The 17,518-nt window shown below is 38.6% G+C and overlaps 1 protein-coding gene across 2 annotated transcripts in view; it reads left to right on the top strand.

Moving 5' to 3' along the window:
- The window catches only part of LOC114081504 (toll-like receptor 13), a 28,354-nt gene extending 17,386 nt beyond the window's left edge, over nt 1-10,968 (top strand). For both annotated transcript variants that reach the window (XM_027922971.2, XM_071606184.1), the window contains one exon: nt 5,156-10,968. In XM_027922971.2, coding sequence (XP_027778772.2) covers nt 5,256-8,108 — 2,853 coding nt within the window. In that variant the 5' untranslated portion in view covers nt 5,156-5,255 and the 3' untranslated portion in view covers nt 8,109-10,968. The remainder of the gene's footprint in view (nt 1-5,155) is intronic.
- The last annotated feature ends 6,550 nt before the right edge of the window (nt 10,969-17,518 follow it).

Below are 17,518 nucleotides of genomic sequence, written 5' to 3'. Positions count from 1 at the left end.
AAAGCTAAATGTACTGTCTCTAATGTACTCTTAACAGGCTTAACACCCCTCCCCCCGATTTTTTTTTCTTTTGGTGGTACTAGGGATTGAATCCAGGGGCACTATATCACTGAACTACATCTCCTGTGGAGCTTTCAGGGGACACCTCGCATCCAAATCATAACTGATAGCATTAGAGGTTGTGGACAGTATTGTAAGACTATATATTTATATTATATTATATTATAATATAAAAGAAACAAAAAGAAAATATAAGAATTTGAAAAATAACCACATATTTACAGATAATATAATTATTTTATCAGATAAAACCTAACAGGATTTTGTTATTTTGAGACAGGATCTCTAACTTGCTGAGGCTGGCCTTGAACTCACAATTCTCCTGCTTTAGCCTCTTGAGTAGCTGGGATTACAAAAGTAATTACACCTGGTCAGCAAAATGTTTTAAATAGGAATTGAAAAGCCGAATAATCAAGACCAAAAAGACATGGCTTTGCCATATTATAATTAAAATGTTGTGGTTAATGAAGGGGTTGATAAACAATTTTAAGTGATAGGAGACAGAAGATATTTAAATCAGTAAAACCAATAAAGGATTAATATCTAGAATATACAAGAATGCCCACAAGTCATCAGGAAAAGAAACTCAATAGAAAAATTGAGAATGGATATATGTAAGCAGGTTACTGAAAGAAAAATCCAAAAGGCCATCAAATAAATGGAAAGATTCTGAAAATCACAAATATTCAGATATCATATCACAGAACCTTACTGGGTAGACTATCTTATCTCTAATTATATTATCTCCCTGTTTCCCCCTTTCCCTCTGCTCCCAATATTTCTTATATTTTCTCCTTTCTCTTCCTGTTTCCCCATTCCTTCGTTGGTTCAGCATAGGTAAACTTGTCTTCATGGATCACCAGATCACAATCATGTTTCCTTCTCCTTTCTTTTTATATTGTTATTTTATCCCCTTCCCCATTTTTTGAAATAAACATAGTCCATTTATTTATTTACTTTAATGTATTTTTCTAGTTGTAGATGGACACAATACCTTTATTGTTTATTTATTTACATGTAGTGCTGAGGATGGAAACCAGTGCCTCACATGTGCTAGAGAAGAGCTCTACCACTGAGCCACAGTCCCAGTCCCCCTTCCCCATTTTATTTTCTCTCAAAGTTCAAAATAGTGCTTAGTTCTTCAAGGAAAGAAAATGGAAAGGAAAGGAGGGGAAGGAAAGGCAGAAGAAAAACATCTGGAAAAAAGTTTGATAGGCCAAATTTTGGAAAACTCATGTTTTCCAGTTACATTGTAGAAGAGGGAGGGAGAACTGAAAAGAAAAGGGAGAAGAAGAAGGGGGAAATGATATATTTAAGTAATATCAATAAAAGACAATGTTCGAGGGGCTGGAATTGTGGCTCAGCGGTAGAGCGCTCGCCTAGCATGGGCGAGATCTGGGTTCAATTCTCGGCACCACATAAAAATAAAGGCATTGTGTTGTGTCCATCTACAAAAAAAGATTCATTCTCTCTCTCTAAAAAAGACAATGTTCAATTCATTCTACTATCATTCTTATCCCCATACCCCTTTTCTCCCTTTACTCCCCTCTGCCTAGTCCAAAATATCTCTATTCTTCCCTAGCCCCTCCTTCTTATTGGGAATTAGCATCCACACATCAGAGAAAACATTTGGCCTTTGGTTTTGGGGGATTGGCTTGTTTCACTTAGCATGATATTCTCTAGCTCCACCCATTTACTGGCAAAAGGCATAATTTCATTCTTCTTTAAGGCCAAGTAATATTCCATTGTGTATATATACCACATTTTCTTTATCTGTTCATCTGTGGAAGGGTATCTAGGTTGGTTCCATAGTTTGGCTATTGTGAATTGAGCTGCTATAAACATTGATGTGGCTGAGTCACTGTAGTATGCTGATTTTAAGTCCTTTGAGTATTAACCAAGGAGTGGGATAGCTGGGTCAAATTGAGATTCCGTTTTAAGTTTTCTGAGGAATCTCCATACTGCCTTCCATAGTGGTTGCACCAATTTGCAGTCCCACCATCAATGTATTAGTGTACCTTTTTCCCAACATCCTTGTCAACATTTATTGTTACTACTATTTCCATTCTAACTAGAGTGAGATGAAATCAGAGTAGTTTGGCTACTATCAAAAGGGCTAATGTAATAAGCACTGACAAAGATGCAGCTATTCTGGAAAACAATATGGAAGTTCCTAAAAATAAAAATTAAAAATTGAGGTCTGGGATTGTGGTTCAGCAGTAGACCGCTTGTCTAGAATGTGCAAGGCCCTGGGTTCGATCTCAGCACCATATAAATTAATAAATTAATAAATGAAGGTACTGTGCCCAACCACAACTTACAATATAAAATATTAAAAAAAATGAACTACCACTGTTCTGGATCCAGCATTTCCACTACTGTGAATATGTCCAAAGGAAAGGAAACCAGTATGTCAATAAAATCTCTGTAGCCCTATGCTCACTGCAATATTATTCACAATGCCAAGAAAAGGAGACCAGCTAACTGTTCATCAGCCATCAAATGGATAAAAAATATGTGGTGCATATATACAATGGAATAATATTTAATCATAAAAAAGAATGAAATCCTGTTATTAGCAGCAACATGGATAGAAACAGTTATCATTGTTAAGTGAAATAAGTCAAGCACAGGTATATACTACATGATCTCACTCACATGAGGAATGGAAAAAAGTTGATCTCATAGAGGTTGAAAGTAGAACGGTGGTTACTGGAAGCTGAGGAAAGCAGGAGAGGGGAGGGATGGGGAAGGTTCATTAATGGGTACTTAGTTACAGTCAGGAGTAAGGTGTTGAGGTGTGCCATTGCATACTAGGAAACCATAGATAATAATAATGTACCATACATTTTAAAAGGCTAGAAAAAAAGGAGCTTGAAAGCTTTTACCATAGGAACTGATAAAAATGTGAGGGGAGGGCTGTGGTTGTGGCTCAGCAGTAGAGCGCTCGCCTAGCAGGTGTGAGGCCCTGAGTTCGATCCTGAGCACCACATAAAAATACATAAATAAACATATTGTATCCAACTACAACTAAATATTACACAATATGCATATGTCAAATCCTCATGGCACTGTAATGTTTATTTGCAGGAATCTGAGTGCCTATAACATGATACTATAATGTTTGATATATGTATACATGGATGTGTATACTTTTATGTTTTATGTGTTGGCTAAAAAATGAATTAAAAAAAGACAAAAAAGACAATTTTATCATTTTAATACTATTAGAATTTCCAATATTATAAAAGTGTATAATACCAAGTTATTGATGTTGCTTCTCTCGTGGACTACTCTTGTGAGTTTTAATATTACAGACTTCAGGAAGTAGTTTACTTTTAAAAACTTTTAAAAGTCACTTTTTGTCATTCCATTCAAAGAAACACTGCTGTGATCATAAATGAACCAATCCAAGAAATTCCCATTTTTTTGTGGGGAAACCAGATTACAACTCTCTCTTTCTAACTCTATTATACACAAAGTTGTCTGTCTCTCTATTAGACTCTCTCTCTCTCTCTCTCTCTCTCTCTATATATATATATATATATATATATATATATATATAATATGTGTGTGTGTGTAAATGTATATATATATATATATGTATATATACACACACACACACATATGTATATACTGTTCTATATATGGTCAACAAAGGGGTTCATAAATGATTTCATATATATATATATATATATATATGATATTTTTTGTGATTCCTAGAATTACAATCAATGTTAGAAAATATATTACATATTTTTGTGTACATATAAAATTACATGTGAATGGAAAACAATTCCTCTCCTTTTTCTGGAGTTGCTGGTGCTCTTGAGGCAAGGGCTAGAATCCACAAAAGATGGTGTGCTGGTGTCTGTCTTGAGTTAATGAGAAAAGAATACCTTTTTTTGTGGGACTAAGGATTAAACCCAGAGGAGCTCTATCTTTGAGCTACATTCCCAGCCCTGTTTTTGTTTTATTTTGAGACAGGGCTTTGCTGAGTTGCTGAGGTTGGCTTTGAACTCAGAATCCTCCTGCCTCAGCCTCCTGAGTTGCTGGGATTAAGGTGTGAGCCATCATGACCAGCAAGAATAACCTTTTAGTGAGCTTTGGAGTGTACTAGACACAAACTACGTATTTTGACTTGTTAAATCATCACAACATTATGAGGGAGTAGGTGTTATCATCTCATTGTATGGATAAGGAAACATGGGTGGAGAGGTTCAATAATTTGTGAAAGGACATAGGATTGGAGCCTAGGTCTGTATGAGCTGATGCTATTTTCACTACATCACAAGTGACTGGGAACAGGTTGAAATTGGAGGCAAGGCTGGAGAAACCTTGGGCAGCACACATCAGAATGTAGAGTGACCAAACTAAGTATTGTAATATTTTTTTGTTTACTATCAATGTCACATACTGTACCAATAGCAGGTATAATTGCCTGAGAACTGTAAATGCAAATTGTAATAAATCAGTCCTTTAAATCAAGGACTCCTATATTTGTTCATGTTAAGGTAAGAAGTGACCTATACATCATTTTTTTGTCCCTATCATGGATGTTTATTTTCTAACTTGACTGAGATCCACAGACCCTACTCCATCTCCAATACATCTCCAGTGGTACAATTTCAGGTATCAACCCAAACAGCAATAGAAATATTTTATTGTGCAGGGATGCAAGGAGGGTTCAGGAAATTCTTTTTTTTAAAAATTTTTTTTAGTTGTAGATGGATACAATACCTTTATTTTATTTATTTTTATTTTTATGCGGTGCTGGGGATCGAACCCAGTGCCTCGCGAATGCTAGGCAAGCATTCTACCACTGAGCCACAACCCAGGCCCCATGGAAATTCTTAAATTGCCTAAATTAAATTAAATATGCAATTGCTTCTTTGCCTCCACGTGCTGACAATTTTGACTGTAGGAGAACAGTAGTCTTTACTGATACACAAAGAATGCTTGGGAAATGGTTTTTGAAGTTCATTTTGGGACAGAGCTTTTTAGATTCCTTGAAGCAACTATGAAATATTTATTAGGAGATAGAAATTTAAACTAAAATATCTCTCTCTCCCTTTTTTTCCCCTTTTTTTTGTAGTAAAGTCAAAATGGAAAGACCATTCCTTCAAAAACCAGCAGCACAAATGTAAAGGGATTATTTTTTCCTATATGTAACTCTGAGGCCTGGGGCCAACAGAATGAGCTCAGAGAGCCTCCTCCCTTCTCAACAGCTTAGGCTCATTTTCATTGGACTTTGTCTACTGTCTTTGGTAGAGACATATGGGTTCCGCAAATGCACACAGTATGAATTAAACATTCGCCACGTGTTCTGCATTCGGAAGGAGATCACCAACTTGACAGATGCCATTGGTGACATCCCTAGATACACTACTCACCTCAATCTGACACAAAACCAAATTCAGGTCCTTCCTCCCCATAGCTTTGCTAATTTGTCTGCCCTGGTGGACTTGCGCCTGGAATGGAATTTAATTTGGAAGATTGATAAGGGTGCCTTTAAGGAACTTGGAAACCTGACCTTTCTGAATTTAGTAGAAAATAAGATTGAAAGTGTGAACAACTCCTTTGAGGGCCTGTCCAACTTGGAGACTTTGCTCCTGAGCCATAATTTTATTACTTATATTCACAAAACTGCCTTTGTACCTCTTGTCAAATTGAAACATTTAAGCCTGTCTCGAAACCATATCACCAATTTTTCCAATGTTCTTGAAGCAGTCCAGCATCTTCCATGCCTGGAATACCTTGACCTTACTAATAACAGTATCATATCCTTGGACCATAACCCAAGGTCATTGGTCTCCCTGACCCATCTCAGCCTTCAGGGAAACAAACTAAAGGAATTAAATTTCTCTGCTTTGTCACTGCCTAATCTGACTACTCTGGATGTCTCTCAGAATAGACACCAAGTCATCCAGAATGTGGATCTGGAAACTCTACCCCAACTGAGGAGCTTGAATCTGAGTGGAACACTGGTGAAACTGGAGATGCTTCTAGCCAAGTACCTGAAGAATCTAAGAGAAATGGACATCACTAAGCTGGACCTTAGAGGTGGTCACTTAAACTTGAATACAGTATGTTGCCTCCTGAAAAACTTACCCACACTAGAAGCATTAGTTTTTCAGAAAAATGCCATGGATGCAGGGGACATAAAGCATCTTGCCAATTGCACCAGGCTTTTGTCCCTTGACCTGAGCCAAAACAGTGATCTGGTTCATCTCAATGACAATGAATTTGTTGCTATGCCCAGCCTCCAAAGTCTGCATCTTAACAAGTGCCAGCTTTCCTTCGTCAGCAACAAGACTTGGAGTTCCCTCCAGAATTTGACAGCCCTATACCTGAGCCATAACAAGTTTAAAAGCTTTCCGGATTTTGCATTTTCACCCCTGAAAGGCCTACAATCTCTGTTTCTCTCTAAAAACCCCATCACAGAACTCAATCATATGGCCTTCCATGGGCTAGATTTGTTGAAGGAGCTCAACTTAGCTGAGTGCTGGATAGTAATGATTGACAGTTCATCCTTTGTTCACTTTACAAATTTAGAGAGCTTAGATCTTAGACTTAACAATATTCATACTCTGAAGCGGAGAACCTTTCAATTTCTGAAAAAGCTCAAAGTTCTGATTCTCTCCAGGAACCGCCTAGAAGTTATAGAGGAGAATGCATTTTTTGGTCTCACTCACCTATATTATCTTGATCTGGCATACAATAGCTTGTCAGGTTTTCATTTAAAACTTTTCTTGGGCCTTGAAAATTTAGAAGTGTTGAATCTCAGTTATAATAGGATTACATATGAAACCACTAGGACCTTGCAATTTCCTCCATTCAAGAACCTCAAGTCTTTGAAACAACTCAACCTTGAAGGACAAAATCACGGGATTCAGGTTGTTCCAACCAACTTCTTCCAAGGGCTGAATTGCTTGCAGGAACTATTCCTAGGAAAAAATTCCATGATATTCCTGGATCACCTCCAATTTGACCCCCTGGTTAATCTCACAAAATTGGATATCTCCGGAACAAAAGCTGGGGACCGAAGTCTCTATTTAAATACTTCCTTATTCCAAAAACTCAAAAGACTAAAGATGTTGCGCCTTGAAAACAACAACATGGAGTCACTGACTCCTGGCATGTTCTCTGGCTTAGAAAGCCTTCAGGTCTTCTCTTTAAGATTCAACAATCTGAAAGTCATTAATCAAAGTCATTTGGAGAATCTGAAGTCTTTGATGTACTTTGATCTCTATGGGAACAAACTTCAGTGCAACTGTGACAATATGTGGTTCAAAAACTGGTCAATAAACACAGCAGTTGTCCATATCCCCTATCTCCGGAGCTACCCCTGTCATCAGCCAGATACTCAGAGTTTGTTGATAGATTTTGATGATGCCATGTGTAATTTTGACCTTGGAAAGATCTACTTCTTCTCTTCCTTCAGCCTGGTCCTCACAACCATGGTCTTCTCTTGGTTCAGTGCCAAGATTATTTCATCTCTATGGTATGGGCTCTACATATTTCGAGCCTGGTACCTAGCTAAATGGCACAGGACAGAGAAGGAATTCATCTATGATGCCTTTGTCTCTTTCACTGCCACTGATGAGCAGTGGGTATATGAAGAGCTTGTTCCAGCCCTAGAAGATGGTGGCCAGCCCAAATTTAAGCTCTGTCTTCACCACCGGGACTTTGAACCAGGTATGGACATCTTTGAAAACATCCAGAATGCCATTGATACCAGCCGGAAGACTTTGTGTGTGGTCAGTAACCACTACCTCCACAGTGAATGGTGTCGGCTTGAAGTACAACTGGCCAGTATCAAGATGTTCTATGAGCATGAGGATGTTATTATCTTGATCTTCTTGGAAGAGATCCCAAACTATAAGTTATCCAGCTACCACCGACTCAGGAAACTTGTGAACAGGCAGACGTTTATTACTTGGCCAGACAATGTTCATGAGAGGCCACTCTTCTGGGCTCGTATTAGAAATGCCTTGGGCAACAGAACTGTGGAGAAAGACAATGCACAGCTAATAGTGGCTGAGTGACTGAAAGTCTTATAACTTCAAATCCAACTGTATAATGTTGCCCAAGATATGTGTAGGGTAAGAGTCTGACTATTCTCCAGGCATAAGGACATGCATGGATTGGTCATGACCATAAGACCAGGACCATTTGAATAATGTTCTTCAGGCAACTGGAAGAGTGAAGGGGACTGCCTGAAGAAGCTTCAGGAACCAGGTCCCACCATTAGGGGATTAGATATCTGGGAGGAACACCTGTATTATCAAGGGGAAGGCTTGAAACACCAGTCACCTGAAATTCTGGGAACCAGGAAGGCTCTGATATATGCTTGATCGTTGCTCAGTTAGTTTCTCCAAACCAGTTTCTGTTTAGATTGAATGGTACTCCTTTTAAGAACCTCTAACAACAGAAACACCATCAACAGGGTTTAGTAAAAGAAAAAAAACTAATAAAACAAAAAGCAAAACATTAAAAACAACAAAAATGTAAAAACAACAACAGCAGGAAAGTTAAGTTTGTGTCATATTCCCCTTTAGGGCGTAAGACTCCAAATGCCAGCTTTTCCTCTAAGTCAGATTGTAAGAGCTAGGAGAATCCCAGTTTGGATCTGTGTATTTACTTAGTGGAAAGGAGGCTTGATGAGGTAGCAGAGCAAAGATGCTTGTGGAAATTATTCCCCAGGTGGAGCAAAGCAGCTTCATAGAGCAGCTTTTGTCAGCCATCTTAAGACAGGTGTGTAGATTCCAATGGCTGTGTGTTTCAGGCAATGTCTATTGAAAACAACACTCAGCATAGGATGTCTCTGGAATTAGATAGTCTTGTAGACACAAAATTTTTAACAGAAAAATGCTCCAAACTCCTACAACAAGAGAGACCATAGAAGAACAGTTTATAATTTACAAATTATAGTTAATAATCACATGCCCTTGAGGTTGCCTTTTTCTGATTTTTTTTTTTCTCCAGGAAGGCTTTGTCTTCCTTCTCAAGTTTTCTCCTTATCCTTAAATTCCTGGGGCAGTGAAGGGGGTTGCTGAGGAAAAGGTCCTGAAGGGCAGAATTTTTATTGACTGGGATAGCCAGATGTCTACCTCAATGGGTCCTCACCTGCCCTCTCAGTAACATAAATGACTCTTCTGTATAAAGAGAGGTGGGCATGTTTTGGACAAAATCCAAAGGCATTTGTTTTTGAAATTGTGTGCCATTAGCTGGGGGCTTTTGGGTTAAATTCTACATTGCAGCAGGAAAAAAAATTGCCATGGGACATGTAAGAACTATCCCATTTCTGAATTTTATTTAAATCCAATAGTCTGATTTTAAGTCCCTGTTTGGTTAGACTGGGGGAAATTTTTAATATCTATCATTATCAGTTTCTCTCCCCTTTCCTACTAGCCTCTAATATTCTTACATAAAGAAAAAATTTCTCCAATCTTTGTTCCAAATGATTGCCACTTGTGTGTCCAAACTGGATCCCTGACGTCTAAGGGCCTTCTTACTTCTGGGTAATGCTTGGCACTGAAATTGGGCACAATCTTTTTTTTTTCCCTTAAGTCTGTCACATTCCTGGGCACGGTGTGGGTCATGGGTGCCAACCACTAAAGGAAACTGCAGACTTCTATTTCTTTTCCTAGTCTTGGGTAATCTTCACTTCTCTGGTTGTTTCAGCCACCTCTCCACTTCCCTTTTAACCTCACAGTTGCCCTCTTCTCTCTCCACCCTGCACATCAGAGAGAAGAGAGGTTGTATTCAAATAATCTCAGCAGGCACAGGGACACATTCCCTTTGACTGGGTGGAAGTATAATTCACTTCCCATTATTACTGATTTTTCCATGGCAGGGAAAACAAAGCATAAACTAATATCTAACATAGCACAACACAACATATCTAATATAATTAGCATACAAAAACTAAGATCACTGAGCAGCATGCTGATTGATGGAAGTCTAGGATTCCTTGAAACTACAGAGTGTGACATGAGGGGCACAATGCCATGAAGAGGGTGTCAGTAAAGGTAAATAATTACTTGAACTGGTTTGTTTTTTGCAAGGATGAGCAATCATGCTGGAACAGAAACTAAATTTTATATGCATGTTTTAGGAAACTGGATGAACTGGATCTTCTGTGCATTCAGGATAGGCTGAATATAGATTGCAGGACCCAGTGTAAGATGTAAATATGGTGACACTTGTTTCAAAACCATTCAGATTTTCAAGATAGAGATGGAAGAGCATTTGACCAAGCACAGAGAACTTCTGAATCTGAGGCCCTGTGTGAGGACACTGGTTACTTGCCCATGAAGTTGCCCTTACTTGTGACTATAAGATGCAGGAATATCAGCTTTGCCTTTCATAACTTAAATCTGCAGATAGGGAACTAGTGGGGAATTCCAAAGGACATATCTATTAATATAGTAAAACTATGATTGCAGCCAGGTGTGGTGGTGCACACCTGTAATTCCAGAGACTTGGGAAGCCAAGGCAGGAGGATTGCAAGTTCAAGGGCAACATCAGTAACTTAGTGAGACCTTGTCTCACAATAAAAATAAAAAGGGCTGGGGATGTAGCTCAGTGGTAAAGTGCCCCTGACTTCCATCGCCAGTACAAAAAATAAAAATAAAACAGTTATGATTGCTTTCTTGAACAAAATGATGTCTCCAGCCTGAACTGATCTAAGAATTGGGATTGTGGTTGATATTAAAAACAAATACTGAGGGAGGAGAGAAGAAAGGGGGAAATATGGGGGAATGATATTGACTAAATTATATTGCTATATATATATGTACAAATGAATCCCACTATTATGTAATAGTGCATCAATAAAACTATGGAAAAAAATTAAAACTTAGGGGGAAAAACAATAATACCATTGCCATCAAGACAAAATGATGACATTGTCATTCTTGTTTTATTCATGGAAGGGATGGGGCTGAAATTCAAAGTATATAAATTATAGAAGGGTTTGAATTAAGTCTATTATATGTATCAAATATTTACTGCTGGGTGCAGTGGCACATACCTGTAATCTCATTGACTGGGGAGGCTAAGACAGGAGAATCACAAGTTTGAGGCCAGGCTTAGCAATTTAACAAGATGCTAAGCAACTTAGTGAGATCCTGTCTCAAAACAAAAAAATAAAAAGGCTGGGGATGTGGCTCAATGGTTAAGCGCCCCTGGGTTCAAACTCCAGTACCACAAAAAAAAAAAAAAAAAAAAAAACTACTTAGCCAGGATATAGGGAAATTCACTTTATAGATCAAATTACTAGAATTCTAAGAACTTTTTAGATGAAGTCACTGGGGCTCTAACAATATCTGGAAATTATTATATTGTTAATTGCTCTATCAAACAACCTGAAATAACAAGAGGTTAATTATAACAGAAAAAAATTAGATTAGTAAAGGAAAATTTCCTGCTAGTAAATGTGGAAATATGTTACATCTAATTTTATTAAAAGGAACCAAAATTTTCTACCCTATGAATACTGCAAAAAAAGGAACTTCTTTGTTAGGAACCATTTATTTTGTTATTTATTTTTATGTGGTGCTGAGGATCAAACCCAGTGCCTTACAGGTATGAGGCAAGTGCTCTACCACTGAGCCAGAACCCCAGTCAGAGGAACCATTTATATGTGGCCCACCTAGATGATTTTCAAGCTCATCTTCCAAACCAGAATTTCACTGCCAGTTCTGTATTTGTGGAATTGGGGTAATGAATATACGTATTGAATAAGTTTCCTTGAAACCATGCATTTCTTCTTAATAATAGGATTAGTGATTGGGTTGAAAAGGCAGAGTCAAAATGACTTCTTCCACTTACAGTGTGATCCACACACCCACAGCATCAGTATTATCTGGGTGTTTGTCAGAAATGCAGAACCCTGGGCCTACCTCAGGCCTACTGAACCAGCCTGTTAACAAGTTGATAACAAGTACCCCAGGTGATTCCTATGCACATTAAAATTTGAGAAACACTGAGTTAAGCAATTACATACATCAAGGAAACTCTGGAAAGATTCTCCTATTCTCCAAATTCTACTCCTCTTATGTGACACAGTGATCAAAATGTAATCATTAACTGTCCTTTGGATTACTCTTACAATATCTCTTTAAAGAGTTATGAGGCTGTCTCTCCCTCTTGAGATTACCTCCATTCTCTCTTGAATACATATCTACATTCCTATATAAACTTCTGCCTATGCCTTTCAAAAACAACAAAAATGAATAGCAGTAATGGATTGGGATGTGCCTCAGTGGTAAAGCAATTGCCTTGCATACACGAAGCCCTGGGTTCTATCCCCAGTTCCAATAAAAAAGACAAAGTAACAACAAAGAATAACAGTAATTATAATATAATTTTAAGGATGTGTAGTCTTTTTTTGCTGTTTTCAAAGCATTTTTTAAAATCTTTATTTTGTTTATTCATTTTTATGTGGTGCTGAGGATCAAACCCAGTGCCTCACATGTGCTAGGCAAGCACTCTACCACTGAGCCACATCCTCAGCCCTCAAAGCATTTTTATACCTATGATCTCACTTGATTCCTTTATCATGGGTAACCCACTAATCCAATGTACTCTAATCATCCTACCAATAAGTATGAAGTTAGGTCAATAATGTATTGCTTTATCCCTAAATGTCATTTTAAAAGCCAAGAAATAGGTAGAAATCTGAATAAATTATGAATACAAAATAGACATAAGATGTAATAGTTACAATATAAAATATAGTGAGGATATATTTCTAAAACAATATACAATAGCCACAGAATCTCAGGAGGGGTATCCGGGCATGGTGGTGCGTGCTTGTAATCCCAGTGGCTTGGGAGGCTGAGGCAGGAGGACCATGAGTTCAAAGCCAGCCTCAGCAAAATCAAGGCACTAAGCAACTCAATGAGACCCTGTCTCTAAAAAATACAAAATGGGACTGGGGATGTGGCCAGTGAGGTCAAGTGCCCCGAATGCAATCCCTGGTACCAAAAAACAAAACAAAACAAAACAAAACAACAACAACAACAACAACAACAACAACAACAACAACAAAAAAAAAAAAATATATATATATATATATATATATATATATATATATATATATATATATATATCCCAGAAGGGCTCTTTATCATTGGGTAGGCTTAATTATTATTCTAAAATCATAGGGCTGGGGATGTTGCCTAGCATGTTCAAGTCTCTGTTTGATCCCCAGCACTACAATAACTAAAGTTAATTCTGTTAAAGTAAAAACAGAGTAGAGCCTCTACAAGCTACATTTTGTGTTTATTTAAACTATAAGAAACTTAACTTGAGTGAGCTAGAATTAGCCCAAGAAAATGTGTCTTTAAACTCAGGAAATATAAAAACAATTTTGTAGATGTGTCTAGACATAGATTGCTCTGAAGATTTGTCTGTAAATCAAGAAGATGACATTGACCCAATAATGTCACTTAATGCAGTCATCTTTGTTTTTACTATATTGTGTCTCCAGGAGGAATTTAAGCCTGATATAGGTGGCCTATTGCATCCTGATGCATTTAGAATCTAGTCACAAATGTTAAGCTTTATGTAAGAAGTGAGCAGGAAATGTGATAAAGGTATTGTGAATTATGAAAGCTCTAGTCCTAACAATTTTGTAGTTTTCAAATACAGCTTGAGGAGAATCTTTCCAAATTGAAAAATCATTAAATACAATAACATAAATAGGGATTGGTTATGGTTTGGATCTAAAATGTTCCCTAAAGACCCATAGGCTAAAGGCTTTGTCACCAACTTATTGTGCTATTGGGAGTTGCTTAAACCTTTAGGAAGTAGAGCCTGGTAGAAGGAAGTTAGGTTATTGAGAGCATGCACTTGAAGAGGATATTGAGATCCTAACCCCTTTCCCTCTCTCTCTTTGCTTTTTGATCATCATGAGGTGAGAAGCTTTGATCCAGCATGTCTTCTCCTCCATAATGTTCTGCCCTGCCACAAGCCCAAAGCAATGGGGTGAAAGGACCATGCTCTAAAATCTCTGAAACTGCAAGGCACAATAAAATTTTCTTCCTTCATTTGTGTTACTGAGGATTGCACCCATGCCCTCACAAATGATAGACAAGCACTCCTACCACTGACATACATCCCCCGAACCCCTCTCCTTTTAAATTTTGAGATAGGATTTTGCTAAGTTGCCCATGCTGGCCTTGAACTTGTGATTCTCTTGCTTCAGCATTTCAAGTAGCTGGTATTACAGGCATGCATCACTGTGTCTAGCTTTCCACCTTATAAGTTGGTTATCTCAGGTATTTTTTTTTTCAAGTAATGGAAAGCTGACTAACACAGGGTTTAACTAGAAGAAGTGTTCCCCAAAATGAGAGATGTTAAAAAGCCATTTAAGGAAAAGCTATAACTTGAAACTACCTGAAGATGCCCAAGGCCCAAGATTCTGGTTCAGTAAGCTGAAGGGATGAAAGGAACAAATCTGGAGAGAGAGAGAATATCAAGTAGGATAATGAGTTTCCTTGGTATCCCCTAAGCAGCACTGCCATCTGGTGGTGATTTAATAAATCACATTCTTCTTCCTCCCAGATCCTGTCCTAAGGTGTGGCCTAGCACTCCAGAATATACTGAGAAAGCCAGGTGAAACATTATTAGTTTTTTGTGGCTACCTTAACAAATTACTACAAACATGGAGACTTAAAGCAACAGAAATTTATTATCTTACAGTTCTAAAGACCAGAAGTACAAAATTAAGGTGTTGGCAGGGCTGTGTGGCCTTTGGAGGGTCCAAGGGAGGAACTGTGCCTTGCCTAATCCAGCTTTGGGTGGCTGCTGACATTTCTAAGCTTGTGGCCAGATGACTCCAATCTCTGCCACCATCTTCATATGGCCTTCTTATCTTCTGTGTGTCCAATATTCATCCTTCTCCTCCTTCTCCTCTCTCCCTCTCTCTCTCTCTCTCTCGTACCAGGGATTGAACTCAAGAACACTTAACCACTGAACCACATCCCCAGACCTTTTTTTCATGCTTTATTTAGAGACAGGGTCTTGCTGAGTTGCTTAGGGCCTCACTAAGTTGCTGAGGCTGGCTTTGAATTTGTGATCCTCCTGCCTCAGCCTCCTGAGCTGCTGGATTTTCTCTTACAAGGACACTAGTTTTGGTGATAATGGAGATAAGAAGGAAAAGAAAAAAAATGGGAGAAAGCACTCTCAAGTAAGACAGTGGGTCCTCTCAGAGAGGAGAGCAAAGACTCACTTATTCATGTCCCCATTTTTATTGGGTTAAGAGGGAGAGTGTTAGAAAGTCCTGCCCAAGTATCACCTCTTGGCTCTGATTTGACATACTACATTAGGTAAAAACCTAAGGGCTACTCTTAGTTATCTTGGCCTTGCTGACAGGTCCCAGTTGGAACTGGTTTCACAGAATTTATGGTTCATGGGCTCCAGTCTTAATCATCTTGTTTACCTAGGTCTGAGAATCTCTTGTCTGTTGCTTGTATAGAGTCTTGCTTAAGATGTTTTAGCAATTAGGCCTTTTTTGAGCAAATGTATCTTTGCCCTTTGGTTCTTACCTTCTGAATTTATCTATCTTCCTTCTGTTGTAAGAGGAGTAGTTTATAGGGCTGAGATCAGGCAAGGGTGCCGCAGTCTGGCTGGGCATAATTCAGGAGGCACTTGTCAAAAGAAGCGAACTTTATTTTTAGAACACACACACCACTCCACACAGCTCCTCAGGAAAAACCTTCAGAGCCCAACTGCCACCACCGGCTTCCCACAAGCCTCTCAACCTCCCCCACTCCTCCTGCTCTTGAGGCCGATTGGCTGGGTCGCGTGGGCGGAGCCAAAAAAGTCCCCCAATGAGCAGCTCTGTGGTCTGAAAGGGCAGGGAAACAGCCCAATGAGCATCACCGCAGAGGAGCCAATCAGTTGGCAGCTAGAAGTTTGCTGGGGCCGCTGTGAGCCAATCATCAGCTGGCAGCTGGAAGTTTGCTGGCAGCTGGAGGTTTGCTGGGGCCCCTTTTGGCTGTGGCTCTCAACATCAGGGTCCTGAAATAGCTATTTTATCAGACCTCATGGTGCCACTGAGGCAGGGCTGTTCTTTAACTGATTTGTTCTGTCTGTGCTAAGTGTTTTCTTAAACTCCTCTTTGCTACCTAACCATCTGTTATGGTTTGGATCTGGGATATCCTTCAAAGTTTCATGTATTCAGAGGTGGGGCATTTGGGAAGTGATTGGACGATGAAAGCTCTGACCTCATCAGTGTATTAATCCATGGATGGCTGAATGGACTAGTGGGAGGTCTGTAGACCACCACCCCTTCCTGGATGGCATTTGTGCCTGACTCACCTCAGGCCCAGAGTAATAGAATTGGCTGACCATGGACTGGGTCCTCCGAAAATGTGAGCACAAATAAACTTTTCTTCCTCCTTTATGTCAGGTTATTTTGTCAGGTATTTTGGTCACAGTGACACAAACCTGACTAATATAGTCTATTCAGAAAATTCAGATTTTTGACTGTGATAAGATACTTAATCAACATTTGCAAAGATCCTTTTTCCAAACAGGGTGATATTCATTAGTACCAGAAATTTGATGTAGATATCTTCTGGGACCTACTATTCTCTCTGTTCTTTATTATCCTTTAATTGTTGGTCATTAGCATTTGATTGGATTGCCAACCAGTGTAGACTGAATGGATAGGATGCAGGATGTTGAGTTTTGAAACTGGGTGTGAGAGTATGATAGGGAAGGAAAGTCTACAGAGTATCAACTTTTTTTAGGGATGGCTGGTTAGGGTGGGGTAGTACAGTAGGAGACCCTGGGCAGTCATGAGGCAACACAGAGGACCCTGGGGACATGGAGGGGAGGAGAGGAAAGGGCAAGAAAGAGGTGGGAAGCCAAGATAAACTTTTGCCTATTTAAAAAACTAAATGTGAATGCTCTTCAACGTCAAAACCCTTTATGAAAATAAGAAAATAAGGAAATGTGCACTCTCAAACATTCCTAGCAAGATTGGGAGTTGAGAGTGCACAATTATATATGAAGAACAATTCTTCATATATATCATACACTTGTATTCAGTAATTCTACCTCTGGAAATCTATTTTTAAGGAATAATTCAAATACAGAAAGTTTCATTCACATAGAAGTTCCTCACAGACTTTTTAAATAGTGCTATAGTTTGTTGAAAACAAGTCAAATGTCTATTTAGTATTTGTTGAGTGAATTATGGTTCATCTATATGATAGAATATTTTTTAATATTTATTTTTCGGTTTTAGGTGGACACAATATCCCCATTTTACATTTATGTGGTGCTGAGGATTGAACCCAATGCCTTGTGCATGCTAGGCAAGCGCTCTACCACTGAGCCACAACCCCAGCCCTGATAGAATATTTTATAGTCATGAAAAAGTACATTTATGGTGAGTGTACAATAAAATGAAAAATGCTTTTATGTGAGATGTTAA

This window comes from Marmota flaviventris, chromosome X, assembly GCF_047511675.1.
Source record: "Marmota flaviventris isolate mMarFla1 chromosome X, mMarFla1.hap1, whole genome shotgun sequence".
NCBI classification, from domain to species: Eukaryota; Metazoa; Chordata; class Mammalia; order Rodentia; family Sciuridae; genus Marmota; species Marmota flaviventris.
This window is presented reverse-complemented; position numbering and strand designations above follow the sequence as displayed.